The sequence below is a fragment of the Hemiscyllium ocellatum genome, chromosome 12 (genome assembly GCF_020745735.1).
Source record: "Hemiscyllium ocellatum isolate sHemOce1 chromosome 12, sHemOce1.pat.X.cur, whole genome shotgun sequence".
Taxonomy (NCBI): Eukaryota; Metazoa; Chordata; class Chondrichthyes; order Orectolobiformes; family Hemiscylliidae; genus Hemiscyllium; species Hemiscyllium ocellatum.
The window spans coordinates 101394387-101421767 of NC_083412.1; the positions used below are offsets into that span (position 1 = coordinate 101394387).

Below are 27381 nucleotides of genomic sequence, written 5' to 3' on the forward strand. Positions count from 1 at the left end.
CTCATCTTCTGGTAAGTCTGCTGCTGCTGGCATGCCCTCCCTGCCCTTTTCATTGAACCAGGATTGGTCCCCTGGTTTGATGGTAATAGTAGTATGGTGGCTAAAAGTTGAAATAACTAAGAAGGTTTGCAGGATCCTTGGGTTTAGAAATAGAGGCATTAGGGTATTAAAGCAAGGAAGTGATGCTACACCTCCACAAGTCACTGGTCAGACCACATTCAGAGTATTGTAGGGCACTTTCTCAGCACCTTATATAAAGATGGATGTTAAAGCCCCGGAGAGAGAATGCAAAGGAGATTTACTTGAATTATTCCAGAAATGAGACATTTTAGATACAAGGAAAGTGTCGAGAAATTGAGCATATTTGAAAGTGAAGTTAGAGGGTGACAGAAATATGGTTGGAGAATGGGACTAAATGGGTAGCCCTTTCAGGACCGGTGGGTCAAATGGCCTCCTCTGAACTGGACAATTCTATGATTCTATATTACCGAACTGCCCGACCCTCAGTTACTAAGATTTCTAGTCTTCCTCCCACAACTTCTAACTCTACTCCCCAAGATCCCTCCCCCGAGTTCTCCACTTGGTTATCCTGCCTGAATTTCCCCTTCCGTATCTCTCAATGACCTACATTCATGGCCATCCTTTCACCATCACATGCTGACTTACTCACCCCATGTATCATTCACTGATAAAGGCCCACACCAATCCTACATTTATCAAACTGCATTCTCCCAGCCTGACTTCCTACTGTACCAGCCTTGCAAAAACAATGCCCCGAGTTCAGTCTGCACATTCGAAATTCCAATTATTAAGTTTTTGTTCCCTCCCAAGTTGCCGCAGCATTTCTTGAGTTACTGATTTGCTCAACCTTCTCCTCACCATCACTGATAATCTGAATCTCACTAAAACAGCTAGCTCAGTCTGTGTGCCTGTCTCTGTCTCTCTCCATCTGCCTGTGTGATATTATTGACTACAGAACTGTTCATGGATTGACGAATCAAAGATAAATTGTCAGACATGAAAAGAAGCAGCATTAACTCTGTCCGGAATAAACGACTAAAGGACAAAGACAAGCTTATACAGGAATTGGAAGCAATTAGCCAATGTCTTGGGAAGGGGGCAGTGGAGATCACAGACAAAGTTGCTTTGACACTGTCCTGATAAACTGGGTGCTTTATGGCCACAAGGACAACTGATTGGTCTGCAGAAGATCTGAAGGAGTTAACCACAGGAAAAGCTGCATCTTCAAACAGACAGACAGTCAAGGCCAAATGGGACAAGGTACAAAGAAGCTGCTTCTGATAAGAATAGACAGGCAGCATCAGGAAGTGGAGAAGTTGGCATTTCAGGTATAACTCTTCTTCAGCACAGCTTCTGATAAGAAGGCAAGCTGCAGACTTGCAGTAATTTGGATTAAAAGACTTTTTAAAAAAAATCATCAATAATAATCTCAAACACCTCAGGAGAACTTTGATGAAGACCACTGTACAAGGATCAAACCCTGGACACTTCCAGAGACAGAGACTTTTGGGTGAAATCTTGGCCAGACTACATCACTGATCAGGTAAGAGCAAGTTGGGTTGTGTGGTTTAAACTTGCTTACTTGAGGGCTCCGATGTTAGTTGCTATGCAATAAAGTTTAATTCTTTGTTTCAGTACTTGATTGTTTGTGAGGTTTTTTAAGTTTCCGAATTAAAGGTAAAATTACACACAACACCGAACCTTCTCTCTCGGTCTCTCTCTCTCTGTCTGTCTGTCTCTGTGAAGGAACGGAGATATATTTCCCAAGTCAGGATAGCAGGTGGCTTGGTAGGGAACTTGCAGGTGGTGATGTTCCTGTGTCTCTGCTGCCCTTGTCTTTCTATAAGGAATGAAGTATAGATTTCCTGACGAAGGAACCTTTATAAATTCCTGCAGTTCATCTTGCAGATAGTAGGCTATTACTGAGCATCAATGGGAGAGGGACCAGATTTTATGGATGCAGTGTCAATCAAATAGACCCCTTTGTCCTGGACAGTGTCAAACTTCTTGAATATTGCTAGGGCTGCTCCCACCTAGACAAGTGGGGAGTAGTCTATCACACTGCTGACTTGTGCCTTATAGATGGTGGACAGGCTCTGGGGGAGTCAGGGGAGGGGAGTTACTCACCACAATATTCATAGCCCCTTGAGCTACTCTTATAGCCAATGTATTAATATGGCCAGTTCAATTCAGTTTCTGGTCAATAGTAATATCCAGGGTGTTGATCATGGGGGCTTCAGTGGTGGGAATATCATTAAATGTCAAGGTGCGATGGTTAGATTCTTTCTTGCTGGAAATAGAAACATGGAAATTAGGTACAGGAGGCGGCCATTCAGCCCTTCGGGTCTGCTGTACCATTCAACATGGTCATGGCTGATCATCCAACTCCGGACCCTGTTCCTGCTTCCTCTCCATATCCTGAATAATTATATCTAATCCCTTTTTGAAAACATTATGTATTTTACCCTCAACCGCTTTCTGAGCCATGTAATTTTACAGGTTTGTTTCCCTGCATTTAGTCTGTCTAGGCCAGTTAGAACTTTAAGAGTTTTCTTTGAGATCCTCCTTCATTCTTCAAAACTCCAGTGAATACAATCCTGACCGAGTCAGCTCTCCTCAGATATCAGTCCTGCCATCCCAGGTTTCAGTCTGGTAAAACTTCACTGCACTCCCACCACAGCTACAACGTACTTCCTCAGATAAGGACAACAAATCGACACACAATACTCCAGGTGTGGTCTCATCAAAGCCCTGGATAATTACAGCAAAACAAACCACCCTTGTTGTTGTACTTGAATCCTCATGCTATGAAGGCCAACAGACCATTTATCTACTTCACTATCTGCTGACCCTGCATGCTGACTTTCAGTGAATGGTGTACAAAAATATTCATATGTCTTGTCACCTCCTTTCCCAATCCCTCGCCATTCAGATTATAACCCGTTAGTATCATTAGTCCCAAAGTGGATAACCTCAGATTGTCATCTGCCATGCATTGCCCCACTCCGTCAGCCTGTCCAAATCACAGTGAAGCACCTCTGCATCATCCTCACAGCTCACCCTCCCACCCAGCTTTGTGTCATCTGCAAACATTAAGATGTTTAAATTTAGTTTAATCTAAATAGAGATATACCATATCAGCTCCAGTCCTACGTACATTAATTTTATATGCTAAAGAAGAATTGTCTGGTATTTGTGTGGCATGGACGTTACTTGTCACTTCACAGCCCATGCCTAGGCATTGTCACTATCCAAATGCAGCAAGACCAGACAGTGTCAGTATCTCAGGTGTCACAAAATGGTGCTGAACATTACATAATGATCAGTGAACATGGACCCTTCTGACCTTACGATGGAGGAAAGGTCATTGATAAGGCAGCTGGAGGAGGTTGTGCCTACCCGGACGACCTCCTGCAGCTGAGATGACTGACCTTGACCAACCAAGACCATCTTCCTCTGTGTCAGATAGGACTCCAACTGTTCCCTGGTAAGGCCCTCATCTCCACGCTGCTATGTCCAAGAGATGCAGCCTTGATAGTATGTCAAGATAACTGGACCGGCTATTCATGAGTAGATCTAGCTGAGCCAATAAACGTCTAACTCTTCCACCTATTCTTACCCGATCATCCACGGACATGAAGCTAACCCTGGCTTCTTTTCTCAAATACTAAGCGAACTAACAGTCTTGTTTGCCCAGGCCACACCCCCTCCAACAGCAAATGTGAGGAGCACATGGAGGAACTTTAAGATCAAGCTGTTACTGTTTCCCTCCCTTTCTTTAGTACAATGAGCTAAATCTTCACACATTACTCCCCCAAGCCTTATCCAATCCTCACCTCCTTCTACAGTTCCTCTCCAATCTGGGCATCAAGGGTCATGGCGAAAAGGGAGGAAAGTGGAGTTGAGGATCATCAGATCAGCCACTACCTAATTGAATTGGATGGACCGATTGACCTAATTCTCCTACATTTTATGAACTTACAGTTTCAGACATATAATCTGGAAGGCCTTCATCAACTATTATTTTTTTCTTAAACCTATTTGCAGGATCTGGGCAGCACTGGCAATCTCAGTGCTCACTGCTTACCTCTCCAGTGGTTCTGCTAAGGTGGTGATACATAAAGGCAGTTAAGAGCTGGTCATGATCCTGTGGGACTAGAGTTACATGTAGCCTGAGTTGAGTAAGGAGAACTAGTGGGCTTCCTTCCCTAAGCTGAATTACATCAACAAGAACCCACTGTCCCTGGACTGTCAGTCCCAGGGTTTCAGTTAGTACCATAACAATGAAATGGACAAAGCCTGGGTGACAGTAGAGACTGCCTTAACTGCAAACAGTCAGCACTCAGGCAGTGAGTATATACTACCCTGAAGTGTAAAGAAAATCACCAGAGGTTGGTCTCCCCGGGGCAATGGTCCTATACGTGCGGACTGGACATAAGTGGATCCACGTCGAAAGTAGAAACAAAAAAAAACACCAGATATTCTAAATGGATCAAACCAAAAGACCAACACCTTCAGGTCAGGTGGCCTTTCACCAGAATACCAATTTAACCTAAAACGTTAATTCTGTTTCTGTGTACAGACTCTTCCTGACCTGTTGAGTATTTCCAATATTTTCTGTTATTACAGATTTCCAGCATTCACAGCATTTTCATTGAGGATCTTATGCTGGCTGTGCCAATTTGGGGCACTTTCCTCAAGGCAAGGCAATAACTTGGGAAAGGGATAGAGTCTCCCAATATATTGGGTCAGAGACTGAAGCGGGACAGAGGAAGGAACTAATCTTGCAGGAATAGAGTTTTCTGCCAGGATTCCTCTCTCAGACTTGGAGAAAGAAAAAGGCAATGTCACCCACATGCCAGGGACATAGAACATAGAACAATACAGCACAGAACAGGCCCTTCGGCCCATGATATTGTGCCAGACATTTGTCCTAGCTTAAGCACCCATCCATGTACCTATCCAATTGCCGCTTAAAGGTCACCAATGATTCTGACTCTGCCACTCCCACAGGCAGCGCATTCCATGCCCCCACCACTCTCTGGGTAAAGAACCTACCCCTGACATCCCCCCTATACCTTCCACCCTTCACCTGAAATTAATGTCCCCTTGTAACACTCTGTTGTCCCCGGGGAAACAGTTTCTGACTGTCTACTCTATCTATTCCTCTGATCATCTTATAAACCTCTCTCAAATCACCCCTCATCCTTCACCGTTCCAATGAGAAAAGGGCTAGCACTCTCAACCTATCCTCGTACGACCTATTCTCCATTCCAGGCAACATCCTGGTAAATCTCCTCTGCACCTTCTCCAAAGCTTCCACATCTTTCCTAAAGTGAGGTGACCAGAACTGCACACAGTACTCCAAATGTGGCCTTACCAAGGTCCTGCACAGCTGCAACACCACCTCACGACTCTCAAATTCAATCCCTCTGCTAATGAACGCTAATACACCATAGGCCTTCTTACAAGCTCTATCCACCTGAGTGGCAACTTTCAAAGATCTATGAACATAGACCCCAAGACCCCTCTGCTCCTCCACCTGACTAAGAACCCTACCGTTAACCTTGTATTCCACATTCTTATTTGTCCTTCCAAAATAGACAACCTCACACTTGACAGGGTTGAACTCCATCTGCCACTCCTCAGCCCAGCTCTGCATCATATCTAAGTCCCTTTGCAGCTGACAACAGCCCTCCTCACTATCCACAACTCCACCAATCTTCGTATCATCTGCAAATTTACTGACCCACCCTTCAACTCCCTCTTCCAAGTCATTAATAAAAGTTACAAACAGCAGAGGACCCAGAACTGATCCCTGCGGAACTCCACTTGTAACTGGGCTCCAGGCTGAATATTTACCAACTACCACCGCTCTCTGACTTCGACCAGTTAGCCAGTTCTCTATCCAACAATTTCCCACTACCCCATGCCTCCTGACTTTCCGCATAAGCCTACCATGGGGAACCTTATCAAATGCCTTACTAAAATCCATGTACACTACATCCACTGCTCTACCCTCATCCACATGCTTGGTCACCTCCTCAAAGAATTCAATAAGACTTGTAAGGCAAGGCCTACCCCTCACAAATCCGTGCTGGCTGTCACTAATCAAGCAGTGTATTTTCAGATACTCATAAATCCTATCCCTCAGTACCCTTTCCATTACTTTGCCTACCACAGAAGTAAGACTAACTGGCCTGTAATTCCCGGGGTTATCCCTATTCCCTTTTTTGAACAGGGACATAACATTCGCCACTCTCCAGTCCCCTGGTACCACCCCCATTGACAGTGAAGACGAAAAGATCATTGCCAACGGTACTGCAATTTCCTCTCTTGCTTCCTACATAATCCTAGGATATATCCCGTCAGGCCCGGGGGACTTGTCTATCCTCAAGTTGTTCAAAATGCCCAACACATCTTCCTTCCTAACAAGTATCTCTTCTAGCTTACCAGTCCGTTTCATACTCTCATGTAAGGGACAGTCTCAGAATTGTGTAAAATGCAAATACCTTGATGTTCTGGGAATGAGTCTGTGACCTACAGCCTGCTGACAGCTAATGAAATAGGTAAATGGAGGATAAACTACTCCAGATACAATACCTTCTCCATTCCATTGGCTCTCGTGGAAGTTGCTGCATGAGTATCGAGTAAACAGAGGAAAAGAGGGCCTGGTCACCTGCACCTAAACACAGGAGAGAGAAAACAATACGGACTTAAATCACAATTTCCATAGTCAGACACAATCCCTGTGAACCATCAACTGCTTAGCAAAGCCTATTCCCTCTCAACCCAGTGAAACAGTCAGCTCTCCCCCATATCACACAGACCACATTACAATAAACATCTGATAGGATACAGTGGACAGCATGGTGGCCGAGTGGTTAGCCCTGCTGCCTCACAGCACCAGAACCTGGGCTAGATTTCAGCCTCGGATAACTATCTGTGCGGAGTTTGCACATTCTCCCTGTGTCTGCGTGGGTTTTCTCCTGGTATTGTGGTTTCCTCCCAAAGTCCAAGGATATCCAGGTTAGGTAGGCTGGACATGCTAAATTGCACACACAGTGTCCAGGAATGTGCAGGCTTGGTGGATTAGCCAAGGGAAATAAGCATTACGGTGATAGGTGATGCTCTTCAGAGGGTTGGTGCAGACTCGATGGGCTGAATGGCCTCTGTGTGTATGTAGTGAGTCTATGATTCTATGACATCACCAGTTGTAATTGAAGTCCATCTGCCATTGACATATTCAAACAGAGCAGAACGCAATAACTGTCTTTACCCTGGCATTTCAAAAAAGGTGCTGCAAATATTTACAACTAGGGGGCACACTGTGGGCCGAATGGCCCATTCCTGTGCTGTACCGTTCTATGTATTCAGGTATCTGTTATTCTGTATATAAACCACCTGAACCTCGAATAGATTCCAGTCTGTAATTCACTCCCAGGTATCCGCTGTTCTATAAATAAACTACCCCGCATCAGTTGATTTGATTCCAATCTGGAGGTGATTCCTTGGTGTCAGTACCAAGGTTTTACACTGTGAATTCTAAATAACAGAGGGCACACGTGTCAATGTTAAAACCAACAGAGATGGCTTTTGAACAAAGTCATGAACCAGATGCTTTCTGTCTTCACAAATTTCTGTAGAGGTTATCAAGACCAAGGTTAATGTTTGTGGAATTCGAGGGAATGTTGTCTGAGAGAGATCAGAAGTCTCTGCTCTGGTTACAGCTGAGATGAATGATGACAGAATCATGCCACTAGGCTGGGGACGTGCGAGTACGCTGCATGTACAGAGCAGGTAGAGAGACAACCTGATGCTAATCTGTGACTTTGAACTCAATGTTTTAGTGGCAATGACTGTGGCTGAACCTGAATGGCTAAATTCCAACAAGAACATTCAGGAGAGATGACACCAGTTTAAGAATGATACAGCATTGTAGGACTTGAGAGGGAAGGGAGTGTTGAGATGGAGGATGTACAGATAATATTGTAAACGCTAGGTTTGCTGAGGGCAGCAAGGATAGCAATTTCAAAAGAGGCAGGAGTCAAAGAGAGGGAAGTATTTCTCATGATTACCAAATTTAAAGTAAGCTATGGACAGTGAAACAACATAGAAACTAGGGAGTAGGAGGAGGATCTTCGGTCCTTTAAACTGTTCAATATGATGATGGGCAGGCGATGGCCTAGTGATAGTATAAGAAATAGGAGTGGAAGTAAGGTCATTCGGCCCATCGAGTCCACTCCACCATTCAATCATGGCTGGTGGGCATTTTAACATCACTTACCCACACTCTCCCTGTATTATCACTGGATTGTTAATCCAGAGACCCAGGTGGGTGGTGGAATTCGAATTCAATAAAAATCAAGAGTCCAGTGGTGACCATGAATCCATTGCTGATTGTAAGGCAAAACCCACCTGGGTCACTATTGTCCTTTAGGGAAGGAAACTGCCATCCTTACCTGGTCTGGTGTAAATGTGACTCCAGATCCACGGCAATGTGGTTGACTCTTAAGTACCCTCTGGGCAATTAGGGATGGGCAATAAATGCTGCCGAACCAGTGACACCCTCATCCCATGAATGAGTTCAAAAAGACTGATCCTTTATCTCATTATCATACTCCTGCTTTCACCCATCATGTCTTGATGCCTTTGAAATCTAACAATTATCTTTCTCTTTCTTGAGTATACTCAGACAATGGCTTGTCCTCTCCAGCCTTCTGTGGTAGAGAATTTCACAGGTTCATTACCCTGTGAGTGAAAAAATGTTTCCTCATCTCAGCACGAAATGGTCTACCCCACCTCCTGTTTTGCAGGAAGGGAGAATCTGGAGGAATTCAAGTCAGCAGAGGAAGAGGCAAAAGCTTAACATTGTGAATAAAACTGACATTGGTGCTCACATTCCACCCTGCCAACCTTCGCATAAATCAAATCATCCGCCGACATTTCTGTCACCTCCAAAAAGACCCCACCACTTGGGATATATTTCCCTCCCCACCCCTTTCCGCCTTCCGCAAAGACCGTCCCCTCCGTGACTACCTGGTCAGGCCTGTGCCCCCCTACAGCCCACCCTGCCATCCTGGCACCTTCCCCTGCCACCGCAGGAATTGCAAAACCTGTGCCCACACCTCCTCCCTCACCTCCATCCAAGGTCCCAAAGGAGCCTTCCACATCCATCAAAGTTTTACCTGCACAACCACCAATATCACTTAATGTATCTGTTACTCCCGATGCGGTCTCCTCTACATTGGGGAGACTGGGCGCCTCCTAGCAGAACATTTTAGGGAACATCTCCGAGACACCCGCACCAATCAACCACACCGCCCCGTGGCCCAACAGTTCAACTCCCCCTCCCACTCTGCTGAGGACATGGAGGTCCTGGGCCTCCTTCACCGCTGCTCCCTCACCACCAGACGCCTGGAGGAAGAACGCCTCATCTTCCACCTCGGAACACTTCAACCCCAGGGCATCAATTTGGACTTCAACAGTTTCCTCATTTCCCCGTCCCACACCTCACCCTAGTTCCAAACTTCCAGCTCAGCACTGTCCCCATGACTTGTCCTACCTGCCTATCTTCCTTTTCACCTATCCACTCCACCCTCCTCTCTGACCTATCACCTTCATCCCACCCCCATTCACCCACAGCACTCTTTACTACCTTCCCCCACCCTCCTCCCTGACCTATCACCTCCATCCCCACCCCCATTCATCTATTGCACTCGATGCTACTTTCTCCCCATCCCAACCCTCCTCTCATTTATCTCTCCACCCTTCAGGCTCTCTGCCTCTATTACTGATGAAAGGCTTTTGCCTGAAACGTTGATTTTCCTGCTCCTCGGATGCTGCCTGACTTGCTGTGCTTTTCCAGCACCACTCTAATCCAGAATCTGGTTTCCAGCATCTGCACTCATTGTTTTTACCTAAAACTGACATCAGTACAACCACAGGAAGGTGAAACAAAATTCAGAAGAAAGGTCAGTGGGCTGGAAACACTGGCTCTGCCTACCCTCCACAGATGGTGCCAGGTCTGCGTGGGATTTCCAGCACTTGCTTCTTGATGACAACAGAAACCTGAGAAAACAGGAGATACAAGGGGGGAATGAACGTGTATGATGCCCGGTAGGAGAGTGCAGTGGCTGGGATGAGCTACTCGAGCTGTGAATTTGCACGTGCAGTGTGTGTGTGTGTGTGTGTGTGTTTCTCTCTGCTACACTCCAGATCCTGAGCTATTCTCCCCAGCCCTCCCCTCCCCTCAGGGTAAGAATAGACAGTGACAGGTAACTGACCTGTCAGAGGCTGGGCAACTGAGAGCTGGTGGAAAATCAATCGAGCAATGGAGATGATGAAAGGATGGAAGTGTGGAGATGATAGACTGACAAGATCAGCTCAAGGGGCTGAATTGCCAAGCCCAGGGAGTGACATCACAAATCAGGCAGAATGTGGAGCTGTTGCTAAGAGCAACACCTGTCCAGCTGAAATGGTGCCAGTTCAATGCGGGAGGACAACAGCAGCAAAGGGGCATTATTTCAGCTTCACTGAGGTAGGCCCGAGCAGAACTAAAAAGCACATCTGTAAGTATCATTTCAGAAAGGAGATACTGATATCTAATCATACAACTTTGCTCTTTCACATGGCACAGGAAAATAGTACAAAAACACACATGGGCCACAATAGCAAGATAGAGGGCAGAGGGAAAGAGGTAGAATACTGTACCCCAGTGTTATATACAGGGACAGACCTGTCCCCACCAGTACTGTACCCCAGTGTTATATACAGGGACAGACCTGTCCCCACCAGTACTGTCCCCAGTGTTATACAGGGACAGATCTGCCTCCACAAGTACTGTACCCCAGTGGAATACAGGAACAGATCTGTCCCCACAAGTACTATACCCCAGAGTAAAACAGGGATAGATCTGTCCCCATCAGTACTGTACCCCAGTGTTACACAGTGACAGACCTGTCCCCATCAGTACTGTACCCCAGTGTTATACAGGGACAGACCTGTCCACACCAGTACAGTACCCCGGTGTTATACAGGGACAGATTTGTCCACACCACTACTATCCCCCACTGTCCCCATCTATATGTTACCCCCGTGTTATACAGGGACAGACCTGTCCCCACCAGTACTGTACCCCAATGTTATACAGGGATGGACCTGCCCCCACCAGTACTGTACCCCAGTGTTATTCACTGACAGACCTGTACCCACTAGTACTGTACCACAGTGCTATACAGCGACAGACCTGTCCCCAGCAGTCCTGCACCTCAGTATAATACAGGGACAGACCTGTCCCGACCAGTACTGTACCCCAGTATAATACAGCGACAGACCTGTCCCCACAGGTACTGTACCTCAGTGTTATACACTGACAGACTTGTCCACACCGATACTGTAAGCCAGTGTTATACAGGGACAGACCTGTCCCCACCAGTATTATACAGGGACAGACCTGTACCCACCAATACTGTACGCCAGTGTTATATAGGGATAGACCTGTCCCCACCAGTACTGCACACCACTGTTATACAGTTACAGACCTGTCCCCACCAGTACTGCACCCCTGTCTAATACAGGGACAGACCTGTCCCCACCAGTACTGTACCCCTATGTTATAGTGACAGACACGCCCCCACAAGTACTGTACCCCAGTGTTATACAGTGACAGAGCTGACCCCACCAGTACTGCACCCCACTGTAATACAGGGACAGACCTGTCCCCACCAGTTCTGTCCCCAGTGCTATACAGGTGGACAGTTCTGTCCCTACCAGTACTGCACCCCAGTGTAATACAGGGACAGATCTGTCCCCACCAGAACTGAACCCCACGGCTACACAGTGGCAGACCTGTCCCCATCAGTACTGTACCCCAGTGTTATACAGGGACAGACCTGTCCCCACCAGTACTGTACCCCAATATTAGAGAAAAAAGTGAGGTCAGCAGATGCTGGAGATCAGAGCTGAAAATGTGTTGCTGGTTAAAGCACAGCAGGTTAGGCAGCATCCAGGGAACAGGAAATTCGATGTTTCGGGCCAGAGCCCTTCATCAGGTTTCAGGCTCTGGCCCGAAATGTTGAATTTCCTGTTCCTTGGATGCTGCCTAACCTGCTGTGCTTTAACCAGCAACACATTCTCAGCTCTGTACCCCAATATTATACAGGGTCAGACCTGTCCCCACCAGTCCTGTACCCCAGTGTTATACAGTGATAGACACGCCCCCACAAGTACTGTACCCCAGCATTATACTGTGACAGACCGGTCCCCACCAGTACTGTACCCCCGTGTTATACAGGGATAGATCTGTCCCCACCAGTCCTGCACCGCAGCGTTATACAGGGACAGACCTGCCCGCACCTGTACTGTACCCCAGTGTTTTATACAGACAGACCTGTCCCCACCAGTACTGTACCCCAGCGCAATACAGGGACAGTACTGTACCCCAGCGCAATACAGGGACAGATCTGTCCCCACCAGTCCTGCACCTCAGTATTATACAGTGACAGAAACGGCCCCACAAGTACTGTACCCCAGTGGAATACAGGAACAGATCTGTCCCCACAAGTACTGTACCCCAGAATAAAACAGGTATAGATCTGTCCCCACCAGTACTATACACCAGTGTTATACAGGGACAGACCTGTCCACACCAGTACAGTACCCCGGTGTTATACAGGGACAGACCTGTCCACACCAGTACAGTACCCCAGTGTTATACAGGGATGGAACTACCCCCACCAGTACTGTACCCCAGTGTTATACACTGACAGACCTGTCCCCACCAGTACTGTACCCCAGTGTTAGGGACAGACTAGCCTCCACAAATACAGTACCCCAGTGTTATACAGTGACAGACCAGTCCCCCCAGTACTGTACCCCAGTGTTATACAGTGACAGACCTGTCCCCCCAGTACTGTACCCCAGTGTTATACAGTGACAGACCCGTCCCCACCAGTAATATACCCCAGTGTTATACAGGGACAGACCTGTCCCCACCAATACTGTACCCCAGTGTTATACAGTGACAGACGTGTCCCCACCACGACTGTACCCCAGTGTTATACAGTGACAGATCTGTCCCAACCAGTACTGTACCCCAGTGTTATACAGGGACACACCTGTACCCGGCCGTACTATATCCCAGTGTTATACAGGGACAGACCTGTCCCCACCAGTACTGTATCCCAGTGTTATACGCTGACAGACCTATCCCCACCAGTACTGTACCCCAGTATTATACATAGACAGGCCTGTCCTGACCAGTACTGTACCCCTCTGTTATAGTGACAGACACGCCCCCACAAGTACTGTACCCCAGTGTTATACAGAGACAGATCTGTCCCCACCAGTACTGTACCCCAGTGTTATACAGAGACAGATCTGTCCCCACCAGTACTGTACCCCAGTGTTATACAGGGACAGACCTGTCCCCACCAGTACTGCACCCCAGTGTTATACAGAGACAGACCTGTCCCCACCAGTACGGTACCCCAGTATAATACAGCGACAGACCTGTCCCCACCAGTACTGTACCCCAGTGTTATACAGGGACAGACCTGTCCCCACCAGTACTGCACCCCAGTGTTATACAGAGACAGACCTGTCCCCACCAGTACGGTACCCCAGTATAATACAGCGACAGACCTGTCCCCACAGGTACTGTACCTCAGTGTTATACACTGACAGACTTGTACCCACCAGTACTGTACCCCAGTGTTATACAGGGACAGACCTGTCCCCACCAGTACTGTACCCCAGTGTTATACAGGGACAGACCTGTCCCCATCAGTACTGTACCCCAGTGTTATACAGGGACAGACCTGTCCCCATCAGTACTGTACCCCAGTGTTATACAGGGACAGACCTGTCCCCATCAGTACTGTACCCCAGTGTTATACAGGGACAGATTTGTCCACACCACTACTATGCCCCACTGTCCCCATCTATATTATACCCCCGTGTTATACAGAGACAGACCTGTCCCCACCAGTACTGTACCCCAGTGTTACACAGGGACAGACCTGTCCCCACCAGTACTGTACCCCAGTGTTATAGTGGCAGACACGCCCCCACAAGTACTGCACCCCAGTGTTATACAGTGACAGACCTGTCCCCACCAGTAGTGTACCCCAGTGTTTTACAGGGACACCCCTGTACCCGGCTATACTATACCCCAGTGTTATACACTGACAGACCTAACCCCACCAGTCCTGTACCCCAGTGTTATACAGGGACAGACCAGTCCCCACCAGTCCTGCACCCCTGTCTAATACAGGGACAGACCTGTCCCCACCAGTACTGTACCCCAGTGTTATAGTGACAGACACGCCCCCACAAGTACTGTACCCCAGTGTTATACAGTGACAGAGCTGACCCCACCAGTACTGCACCCCACTGTAATACAGGGACAGACCTGTCCCCACCAGTTCTGTCCCCAGTGCTATACAGGTGGACAGTTCTGTCCCTACCAGTACTGCACCCCAGTGTAATACAGGGACAGATCTGTCCCCACCAGAACTGAACCCCACTGCTACACAGTGGCAGACCTGTCCCCACCAGTACTGTACCCCAATGTTATACAGGGACAGACCTGTCCCCACCAGTACTGTACCCCAATGTTATACAGTGATAGACCTGTACCCACCAGTACTGTACCCCAATATTAGAGAAAAAAGTGAGGTCAGCAAATGCTGGAGACCAGAGCTGAAAATGTGTTGCTGGTTAAAGCACAGCAGGTTAGGCAGCATCCAAGGAACAGGAAATTCAACATTTCGGGCCAGAGCCCTTCATCAGGTTTCAGGCTCTGGCCCGAAATGTTGAATTTCCTGTTCCTTGGATGCTGCCTAACCTGCTGTGCTTTAACCAGCACCACATTCTCAGCTCTGTACCCCAATATTATACAGGGACAGACCTGTCCCCACCAGTCCTGTACCCCAGTGTTATACAGTGATAGACACGCCCCCACAAGTACTGTACCCCAGCATTATACTGTGACAGACCGGTCCCCACCAGTACTGTACCCCCGTGTTATACAGGGATAGATCTGTCCCCACCAGTCCTGCACCGCAGCGTTATACAGGGACAGACCTGCCCGCACCTATACTGTACCCCAGTGTTTTATACAGACAGACCTGTCCCCACTAGTACTGTACCTCAGTGTTTTACAGGGACAGACCTGTCCCCACCAGTACTGTAACCCAGCGCAATACAGGGACAGATCTGTCCCCACCAGTCCTGCACCTCAGTATTATACAGTGACAGAAACGGCCCCACAAGTACTGTACCCCAGTGGAATACAGGAACAGATCTGTCCCCACAAGTACTATACCCCAGAGTAAAACAGGTATAGATCTGTCCCCACCAGTACTGTACCCCAGTGTTATACAGGGACAGACCTGTCCCCTCCAGTACAGTACCCCGGTGTTATACAGGGACAGACCTGTCCACACCAGTACAGTACCCCGGTGTTATACAGGGATGGACCTGCCCCCACCAGTACTGTACCCCAGTGTTATACACTGACAGACCTGTCCCCACCAGTACTGTACCCCCGTGTTAGGGACAGACTAGCCTCCACAAATACAGTACCCCAGTGTTATACAGTGACAGACCAGTCCCCCCCAGTACTGTACCCCAGTGTTATACAGTGACAGACCTGTCCCCCCAGTACTGTACCCCAGTGTTATACAGTGACAGACCTGTCCCCACCAGTACTATACCCCAGTGTTATACAGGGACAGACCTGTCCCCACCACGACTGTACCCCAGTGTTATACAGTGACAGATCTGTCCCAACCAGTACTGTACCCCAGTGTTATACAGGGACACACCTGTACCCGGCCGTACTATATCCCAGTGTTATACAGGGACAGACCTGTCCCCACCAGTACTGTATCCCAGTGTTATACACTGACAGACCTATCCCCACCAGTACTGTACCCCAGTGTTATACATACAGGCCTGTCCTGACCAGTACTGTACCCCTCTGTTATAGTGACAGACACGCCCCCACAAGTACTGTACCCCAGTGTTATACAGTGATAGACCTGTACCCACCAGTACTGTACCTCAATATTAGAGAAAAAAGTGAGGTCAGCAAATGCTGGAGACCAGAGCTGAAAATGTGTTGCTGGTTAAAGCACAGCAGGTTAGGCAGCATCCAAGGAACAGGAAATTCAACGTTTCGGGCCAGAGCCTGAAACCTGATGAAGGGCTCTGGCCCGAAACGTCGAATTTCCTGTTCCTTGGATGCTGCCTAACCTGTTGTGCTTTAACCAGCAACACATTCTCAGCTCTGTACCCCAATATTATACAGGGACAGACCTGTCCCCTCCAGTGCCGTACCCCAGTGTTATACAGTGATAGTCACGCCCCCACAAGTACTGTACCCCAGCATTATACTGTGACAGACCGGTCCCCACCAGTACTGTACCCCAGTGTTATACAGAGACAGACCTGTCCCCACCAGTACTGTACCCCAGTGTTACACAGGGACAGACCTGTCCCCACCAGTACTGTACCCCAGTGTTATACATAGACAGACCTGTCCTGACCAGTACTGTACCCCTGTGTTATAGTGACAGACACGCCCCCACAAGTACTGCACCCCAGTGTTATACAGTGACAGACCTGTCCCCACCAGTACTGTACCCCAGTGATATACAAGGACAGACCTGTCCCCACCAGTAGTGTACCCCAGTGTTTTACAGGGACACCCCTGTACCCGGCCATACTATACCCCAGTGTTATACACTGACAGACCTAACCCCACCAGTACTGCACCCCAGTGTTATACAGGGACAGACCTGTTCCGACCAGTACTGTACCCCAGTGTTATACAGGGACAGACCTGTCCCCACCAGTACTGTACCCCAGTGTTACACAGCGACAGACCTGTCCCCACAGGTACTGTACCTCAGTGTTATACACTGACAGGCTTGTCCACACCGATACTGTATGCCAGTGTTATACAGAGACAGACCTGTCCCCACCAGTCCGGCACCCCAATCTAATACAGGGACAGACCTGTACCCACCAGTACTATACCCCAGTGTTATACACTGACAGACTTGTACCCACCAGTACTATACCCCAGTGTTATACAGGGACAGACCTGTCCCCATCAGTACTATACCCCAGTGTTATACAGGGACAGACCTGTCCCCATCAGTACTATACCCCAGTGTTATACAGGGACAGACCTGTCCCCATCAGTACTATACCCCAGTGTTATACAGGGACAGACCTGTCCCCACCAGTACTGTACCCCAGTGTTATACAGGGATAGACCTGTCCCCACCAGTACTGTACCCCAGTGTTACACAGGGACAGACCTGTCCCCACCAGTCCTGTACCCCAGTGTTATACAGGGACAGACCTGTCCCCACCAGTCCTGTACCCCAGTGTTATACAGTTACAGACCAGTCCCCACCAGTCCTGCACCCCTGTCTAATACAGGGACAGACCTGTCCCCACCAGTACTGTACCCCAGTGTTATACATACAGACCTGTCCTGACCAGTACTGTACCCCTATGTTATAGTGACAGACACGCCCCCACAAGTACTGTACCCCAGTGTTATACAGTGACAGAGCTGACCCCACCAGTACTGCACCCCACTGTAATACAGGGACAGACCTGTCCCCACCAGTTCTGTCCCCAGTGCTATACAGGGACAGTTCTGTCCCTACCAGTACTGCACCCCAGTGTAATACAGGGACAGATCTGTCCCCACCAGAACTGAACCCCACTGCTACACAGTGGCAGACCTGTCCCCACCAGTACTGTACCCCAATGTTGTACAGGGACAGACCTGTCCCCACCAGTACTGTACCCCAATATTAGAGAAAAAAGTGAGGTCAGCAGATGCTGGAGATCAGAGCTGAAAATGTGTTGCTGGTTAAAGCACAGCAGGTTAGGCAGCATCCAGGGAACAGGAAATTCGACGTTTCGGGCCAGAGCCCTTCATCAGGTTTCAGGCTCTGGCCCGAAATGTTGAATTTCCTGTTCCTTGGATGCTGCCTAACCTGCTGTGCTTTAACCAGCAACACATTCTCAGCTCTGTACCCCAATATTATACAGGGACAGACCTGTCCCCACCAGTACTGTACCCCAGTGTTATACAGTGATAGACACGCCCCCACAAGTACTGTACCCCAGCATTATACTGTGACAGACCGGTCCCCACCAGTACTGTACCCCCGTGTTATACAGGGATAGATCTGTCCCCACCAGTCCTGCACCGCAGCGTTATACAGGGACAGACCTGCCCGCACCTGTACTGTACCCCAGTGTTTTACAGGGACAGACCTGTCCCCACTAGTACTGTACCCCAGCGCAATACAGGGACAGTACTGTACCCCAGCGCAATACAGGGACAGATCTGTCCCCACCAGTCCTGTACCCCAGTGTTATACAGGGACAGACCTCTCCCCACCAGTACTGTACCCCAGTGTTATACATAGACAGACCTGTCCCCTCCAGTATGGTACCCCAGTGTTATACAGTGACAGATCTGTCCCAACCAGTACTGTACCCCAGTGTTATTCAGTGATAGACCTGTACCCACCAGTACTGTACCCCAATATTAGAGAAAAAAGTGAGGTCAGCAGATGCTGGAGATCAGAGCTGAAAATGTGTTGCTGGTTAAAGCACAGCAGGTTAGGCAGCATCCAAGGAATAGGAAATTTGACGTTTCGGGCCAGAGCCCTTCATCAGGAATGAGGAGAGGGTGCCAGGCAGGCTAAGATAAAAGGTAGGGAGGAGGGACTTGGGGGAGGGGCGATGGAGATGTAATAGGTGGAAGGAGGTCAAGGTGAGGGCGGAGAGGTTAGGAAGAAGATTGCAGGTTAGGAGGGCGGTGCTGAGTTCAGGGAACCGACTGAGACAAGGTGGGGGGAGGGGAAATGAGGAAACTGGAGAAATCTGAGTTCATAGTACTGTACTGTACCCCACTGTTATACAGTGACAGACCTGTCCCCACCAGTACTGTACCCCAGTGTTATACAGGGACAGACCTGTCCCCACCAGTCCTGCACCCCAGAGTAAAACAGGGACAGATCTGTCCCCACCAGAACTGTATTCTGGATTAGTGGTGCTGGAAGAGCACAGCAGTTCAGGCAGCAACCAAGGAGCAGCGAAATTGACGTTTCGGGCAAAAGCCCTTCATCAGGAATAATAATTATTCCAGATGAAGGGCTTTTGCTCAAAACGTCGATTTCACTGCTCGTTGGATGCTGCCTGAACTGCTGTGCTCTTCCAGCACCACTAATCCAGAATCTGGTTTCCAGCATCCGCAATCATTGTTTTTACCCCACCAGAACTGCACCCCAGTGTTACATAGTGACAGACCTGTCCCCATCAGTACTGTACCCCAGTGTTATACAGGGACAGACCTGCCCCCACCAATACTGTACCCCAGTGTTATACAGGGACAGACCTGTCCCCACCAGTACTGTACCCCAGTGTTATACAGGGACAGACCTGTCCCCACCGGTACTGTACCCCAGTGTAATACAGGGACAGACCTGTCCCCACGAGTCCTGTACCCCAGTGTTATACAGGGACAGACCTGTCCCCACCAGTACTGCACACCACTGTTATACAGTTACAGACCAGTCCTGCACCCCTGTCTAATACAGGGACAGACCTGTCCTGACCAGTACTGTTCCCCTATGTTATAGTGACAGACACGCCCCCACAAGTACTGTACCCCAGTGTTATACAGTGACAAAGCTGACCCCACCAGTACTGCACCCCACTGTAATACAGGGACAGACCTGTCCCCACAAGTACTGTACCCCAGTGTTATAGTGACAGACCTGTCCCCACCAGTACTGCACCCCAGCGTTATACAGTGACAGACCTATCCCCACCAGTACTGTACCCCAGTGTTATACAGGGACAGACCTGTCTCCACCAGTACTGTACCCCAGTGTTATACAGTGACAGACCTGTCCCCACCAGTACTGTACCCCAGTGTTATACAGGGACAGACCCGTTCACACAAGTACTGTACCCCAGTGTTATAGTGACAGACATGACCGCACCAGTCCTGCACGCCAGTGTTATACATGAACAGACATGCCCCCACTAGTATTGTACCCCAGCGTTATACAGTGACAGACCTATCCCCACCAGTACTGTACAGGGACAGAGGTGTTCTCACCAGTACTGTACCCCAGTGTTATACAGGGACAGATCTGTCCCCACCAGTCCTGCACCTCAGTATTATACAGTGACAGAAACGGCCCCACAAGTACTGTACCCCAGTGGAATACAGGAACAGATCTGTCCCCACAAGTACTATACCCCAGAGTAAAACAGGGATAGATCTGTCCCCACCAGTACTGTACCCCAGTGTTATACAGGGACAGATCTGTCCCCACCAGTCCTGCACCTCAGTATTATACAGTGACAGAAACGGCCCCACAAGTACTGTACCCCAGTGGAATACAGGAACAGATCTGTCCCCACAAGTACTATACCCCAGAGTAAAACAGGGATAGATCGGTCCCCATCAGTACTGTACCCCAGTGTTACACAGTGACAGACCCGTCCCCATCAGTACTGTACCTCAGTGTTATACAGGGACAGACCTGTCCACACCAGTACAGTACCCCGGTGTTATACAGGGACAGATTTGTCCACACCACTACTATCCCCCACTGTCCCCACCTATATTATACCCCCGTGTTATACAGGGACAGACCTGTCCCCACCAGTACTGTACCCCAGTGTTATACAAGGGATGGACCTGCCCCCACCAGTACTGTACCCCAGTGTTAGACAGGGACAGACTAGCCTCCACAAATACAGTACCCCAGTGTTATACAGTGACAGACCAGTCCCCGCAGTACTGTACCCCAGTGTTATACAGGTGACAGACCTGCACCCACCAGTACTGCACCCCAGTGTTATACAGAGACAGACCTGTCCCCACAAGTACAGTAACCCAGTGTTATACAGTGACAGACCTGTACCCACTAGTACTGTACCCCAGTGTGAGACAGCGACAGACCTGTCCCGACCAGTACTGTACCCCAGTATAATACAGGGACAGACCTGTCCCCACAGGTACTGTACCTCAGTGTTATACACTGACAGACTTGTACCCACCAGTACTATACCCCAGTGTTATACAGGGACAGACTGGTCCCCACCAGTCCGGCACCCTAGTCTAATACAGGGACAGACCTGTACCCACCAGTACTATACCCCAGTGTTATACAGGGAGAGACCTGTCCCCACCAGTACTGTACCCCAGTGTTATACACTGACAAACTTGTACCCACCAGTACTATTCCCCAGTGTTATAAAGGGACAGACCTGTACCCACCAACACTGTACCCCAGTGTTATACAGGGATAGACCTGTCCCCACCAGTACTGTACCCCAGTGTTACACAGGGACAGACCAGTACCCACCAGTCCTGTACCCCTGTCTAATACAGGGACAGACCTGCCCCCACCAGTACTGTACCCCAGTGTTATACATAGACAGACCTGTCCTGACCAGTACTGTACCCCTATGTTATAGTGACAGACACGCCCCCACAAGTACTGTACCCCACTGTTATACAGTGACAGACCTGTCCCCACCAGTCCTGTACCCCAGTGTTATACAGTGACAGACCTGTCCCCACCAGTACAGTACCCCAATATTATACAATGACAGGCCTGTCCCCATCAGTATTATACCCCAGTGTTATATAGGGACACACCTGTCCCCATCAGTACCGTACCTGAAGTTTATACAGAGACAGACCTGTCCGCACCAGTTCTGTCCCCAGTGCTATACCGGAACAGTTCTATCCCCACCAGTACTGTACCCCAGTGTTATACACTGACAGACCTGTCCCCACCAGTATTCTACCCCTGTGTTATAGTGACAGACATGCCCCCACAAGTACTATATCCCAGTGTTATACAGGGACAGACCAGTCCCCACCAGTCCTGCACCCCTGTCTAATACAGGGACAGACCTGTCCCCACCAGTGCTGTACCCCAGTGTTATACATAGACAGACCTGTCCTGACCAGTACTGTTCCCCTATGTTATAGTGACAGACACGGCCTCACAAGTACTGTACCCCAGTGTTATACAGTGACAGAGCTGATCCCACCAGTACTGCACCCCACTGTAATACAGAGACAGACCTGTCCCCACCAGTTCTGTCCCCAGTGCTATACAGGGACAGTTCTGTCCCTACCAGTACTGCACCCCAGTGTAATACAGTGACAGACCTGTCCACACAAGTACTGTACCCCAGTGTTATAGTGACAGACCTGTCCCCACCAGTACTGCACCCCAGCGTTATACAGTGACAGACCTGTCCCCACCAGTACTGTACCCCAGTGTTATACAGGGACAGACCTGTCTCCACCAGTACTGTACCCCAGTGTTATACAGGGACAGACCCGTTCACACAAGTACTGTACCCCAGTGTTATAGTGACAGACATGACCCCACCAGTCCTGCACGCCAGTGTTATACATGAACAGACATGCCCCCACCAGTATTGTACCCCAGCGTTATACAGTGACAGACCTATCCCCACCAGTACTGCACAGGGACAGAGGTGTTCTCACCAGTACTGTACCCCAGTGTTACACAGTGACAGACCTGTCCCCATCAGTACTGTACCTCAGTGTTATACAGGGACAGACCTGTCCACACCAGTACAGTACCCCGGTGTGAAACAGGGACAGATTTGTCCACACCACTACTATCCCCCACTGTCCCCATCTATATTAGACCCCCGTGTTATACAGGGACAGACCTGTCCCCACCAGTACTGTACCCCAGTGTTATACAAGGGATGGACCTGCCCCCACCAGTACTGTACCCCAGTGTTAGACAGGGACAGACTAGCCTCCACAAATACAGTACCCCAGTGTTATACAGTGACAGACCAGTCCCCGCAGTACTGTACCCCAGTGTTATACAGGTGACAGACCTGCACCCACCAGTACTGCACCCCAGTGTTATACAGAGACAGACCTGTCCCCACAAGTACAGTAACCCAGTGTTATACAGTGACAGACCTGTACCCACTAGTACTGTACCCCAGTGTGAGACAGCGACAGACCTGTCCCGACCAGTACTGTACCCCAGTATAATACAGGGACAGACCTGTCCCCACAGGTACTGTACCTCAGTGTTATACACTGACAGACTTGTACCCACCAGTACTATACCCCAGTGTTATACAGGGACAGACTGGTCCCCACCAGTCCGGCACCCTAGTCTAATACAGGGACAGACCTGTACCCACCAGTACTATACCCCAGTGTTATACAGGGAGAGACCTGTCCCCACCAGTACTGTACCCCAGTGTTATACACTGACAAACTTGTACCCACCAGTACTATTCCCCAGTGTTATAAAGGGACAGACCTGTACCCACCAACACTGTACCCCAGTGTTATACAGGGATAGACCTGTCCCCACCAGTACTGTACCCCAGTGTTACACAGGGACAGACCAGTACCCACCAGTCCTGTACCCCTGTCTAATACAGGGACAGACCTGCCCCCACCAGTACTGTACCCCAGTGTTATACATAGACAGACCTGTCCTGACCAGTACTGTACCCCTATGTTATAGTGACAGACACGCCCCCACAAGTACTGTACCCCACTGTTATACAGTGACAGACCTGTCCCCACCAGTCCTGTACCCCAGTGTTATACAGTGACAGACCTGTCCCCACCAGTACAGTACCCCAATATTATACAATGACAGGCCTGTCCCCATCAGTATTATACCCCAGTGTTATATAGGGACACACCTGTCCCCATCAGTACCGTACCTGAAGTTTATACAGAGACAGACCTGTCCGCACCAGTTCTGTCCCCAGTGCTATACCGGAACAGTTCTATCCCCACCAGTACTGTACCCCAGTGTTATACACTGACAGACCTGTCCCCACCAGTATTCTACCCCTGTGTTATAGTGACAGACATGCCCCCACAAGTACTATATCCCAGTGTTATACAGGGACAGACCAGTCCCCACCAGTCCTGCACCCCTGTCTAATACAGGGACAGACCTGTCCCCACCAGTGCTGTACCCCAGTGTTATACATAGACAGACCTGTCCTGACCAGTACTGTTCCCCTATGTTATAGTGACAGACACGGCCTCACAAGTACTGTACCCCAGTGTTATACAGTGACAGAGCTGATCCCACCAGTACTGCACCCCACTGTAATACAGAGACAGACCTGTCCCCACCAGTTCTGTCCCCAGTGCTATACAGGGACAGTTCTGTCCCTACCAGTACTGCACCCCAGTGTAATACAGTGACAGACCTGTCCACACAAGTACTGTACCCCAGTGTTATAGTGACAGACCTGTCCCCACCAGTACTGCACCCCAGCGTTATACAGTGACAGACCTGTCCCCACCAGTACTGTACCCCAGTGTTATACAGGGACAGACCTGTCTCCACCAGTACTGTACCCCAGTGTTATACAGGGACAGACCCGTTCACACAAGTACTGTACCCCAGTGTTATAGTGACAGACATGACCCCACCAGTCCTGCACGCCAGTGTTATACATGAACAGACATGCCCCCACCAGTATTGTACCCCAGCGTTATACAGTGACAGACCTATCCCCACCAGTACTGCACAGGGACAGAGGTGTTCTCACCAGTACTGTACCCCAGTGTTACACAGTGACAGACCTGTCCCCATCAGTACTGTACCTCAGTGTTATACAGGGACAGACCTGTCCACACCAGTACAGTACCCCGGTGTGAAACAGGGACAGATTTGTCCACACCACTACTATCCCCCACTGTCCCCATCTATATTAGACCCCCGTGTTATACAGGGACAGACCTGTCCCCACCAGTACTGTACCCCAGTGTTATACAAGGGATGGACCTGCCCCCACCAGTACTGTACCCCAGTGTTAGACAGGGACAGACTAGCCTCCACAAATACAGTACCCCAGTGTTATACAGTGACAGACCAGTCCTCCCAGTACTGTACCCCAGTGTTATACAGTGACAGACCTGCACCCACCAGTACTGCACCCCAGTGTTATACAGAGACAGACCTGTCCCCACCAGTACGGTACCCCAGTATAATACAGCGACAGACCTGTCCCCACAGGTACTATACCCCAGTGTTATACAGGGACAGACCTGTCCCCACCAGTACTGTACCTCAGTGTTATACAGGGACAGACCTGTCCCCATCAGTACTGTACCTCAGTGTTATACAGGGACAGTCCTGTCCCCACCAGTACTGTACCCCAGTGTTAGGCAGGGACAGACCTGTCCCCACCAGTACTGTATCCCAGTGTTATACACTGACAGACCTGTCCCCACCAGTACTGTACCCCAGTGTTATACAGGGACAGACCTGTCCGACCAGTACTGTACCCCAGTGTTATACAGTGACAGACCAGCCCCCACCAGTACTGCACCCCAGTGTTATACAGTGACAGACCTTTCCCCACCAGTACTGTACCCACCAGTACGGTACCCCAGTGTTATACAGGGACAGACCCGTCGCCACCAGTACTGTACCCCAGTGTTATACAGGGACAGACCCGTACCCACCAGTACTGTACCCCAGTGTTATACAGTGACAGACCTTTCCCCACCAGTACTGTACCCCAGTGTTATACAGTGACAGACCTTTCCCCACCAGTACTGCACCCCAGTGTGAAACAGTGACAGACCTGTCCCCACAAGTACTGTACCCCAGTGTTATACAGTGACAGACCCGTCCCCACCAGTACTGTACCCCAGTGTTATACAGTGACAGACCTGTCCCCACCAGTACTATACCCCAGTGTTATACAGTGACAGACCTGTCCCACCAGTACTGTACCCCAGTGTTATACAGGGACAGACCCGTCCCCACCAGTACTGTACCCCAGTGTTATACAGGGACAGACCCGTCCCCACCAGTACTGTACCCCAGTGTTATACAGGGACAGACCTGTGCCCACCAGTACTGTACCCCAATGTTATACAGGGACAGACCGGTCCCCACCAGTACTGCACCCCAGTGTTATACAGTGACAGACCCGTCCCCACCAGTACTGTACCCCAGTGTTATACAGTGACAGACCTGTCCCCACCAGTACTGTACCCCAGTGTTATACAGTGACAGACCTGTCCCCACCAGTACTGTCCCCCAGCGTTATACAGAGACAGACGTGTCCCCACCACGACTGTACCCCAGTGTTATACAGTGACAGACCTGTGCCCACCAGTACTGTACCCCAATGTTATACAGGGACAGACCGGTCCCCACCAGTACTGCACCCCAGTGTTATACAGTGACAGACCCGTCCCCACCAGTACTGTACCCCAGTGTTATACAGTGACAGACCTGTCCCCACCAGTACTGTACCCCAGTGTTATACAGAGACAGACCTGTCCCCACCAGTACTGTCCCCCAGCGTTATACAGAGACAGACCTGTCCCCACCACGACTGTACCCCAGTGTTATACAGGGACAGACCGGTCCCCACCAGTACTGTACCCCAGTGTTATACAGGGACAGCCCTGTCCCCACCAGTACTGAACCCCAGTGTTATACAGGGACAGACCCGTCCCCACCAGTACTGTACCCCAGTGTTATACAGGGACAGACCCGTCCCCACCAGTACTGTACCCCAGTGTTATACAGGGACAGACCCATCCCCACCAGTACTGTCCCCCAGTGTTATACAGGGACAGACCCATCCCCACCAGTACTGTCCCCCAGTGTTATACAGGGACAGACCCGTCCCCACCAGTACTGTACCCCAGTGTTATACAGTGACAGACCTGTGCCCACCAGTACTGTACCCCAATGTTATACAGGGACAGACCGGTCCCCACCAGTACTGCACCCCAGTGTTATACAGTGACAGACCCGTCCCCACCAGTACTGTACCCCAGTGTTATACAGTGACAGACCTGTCCCCACCAGTACTGTACCCCAGCGTTATACAGAGACAGACCTGTCCCCACCAGTACTGTCCCCCAGCGTTATACAGAGACAGACCTGTCCCCACCACGACTGTACCCCAGTGTTATACAGGGACAGACCTGTCCCCACCAGTACTGAACCCCAGTGTTATACAGGGACAGACCCGTCCCCACCAGTACTGTACCCCAGTGTTATACAGGGACAGACCCATCCCCACCAGTACTGTCCCCCAGTGTTATACAGTGACAGACCCGTCCCCACCAGTACTGTCCCCCAGCGTTATACAGAGACAGACCTGTCCCCACCACGACTGTACCCCAGTGTTATACAGGGACAGACCGGTCCCCACCAGTACTGTACCCCAGTGTTATACAGGGACAGACCCGTCCCCACCAGTACTGTACCCCAGTGTTATACA

The 27381-nt window shown here is 49.7% G+C and overlaps 1 protein-coding gene across 2 annotated transcripts in view; it reads right to left on the reverse strand.

Annotated features, from left to right (window-relative positions):
• trappc10 (trafficking protein particle complex subunit 10) overlaps positions 1 to 27381 on the reverse strand; it is an 88239-nt gene that overhangs the window by 52822 nt on the left and 8036 nt on the right. Inside the window, exon 2 of one of the 2 annotated variants that reach the window (XM_060833874.1) lies at positions 6625 to 6706. In XM_060833874.1, the coding sequence (XP_060689857.1) occupies positions 6625 to 6706 (82 nt within the window). Of the gene's footprint in view, positions 1 to 2148; positions 2211 to 6624; positions 6707 to 27381 lie in introns of those variants that run through there. The other variant, XM_060833875.1, reaches the window with a different exon arrangement.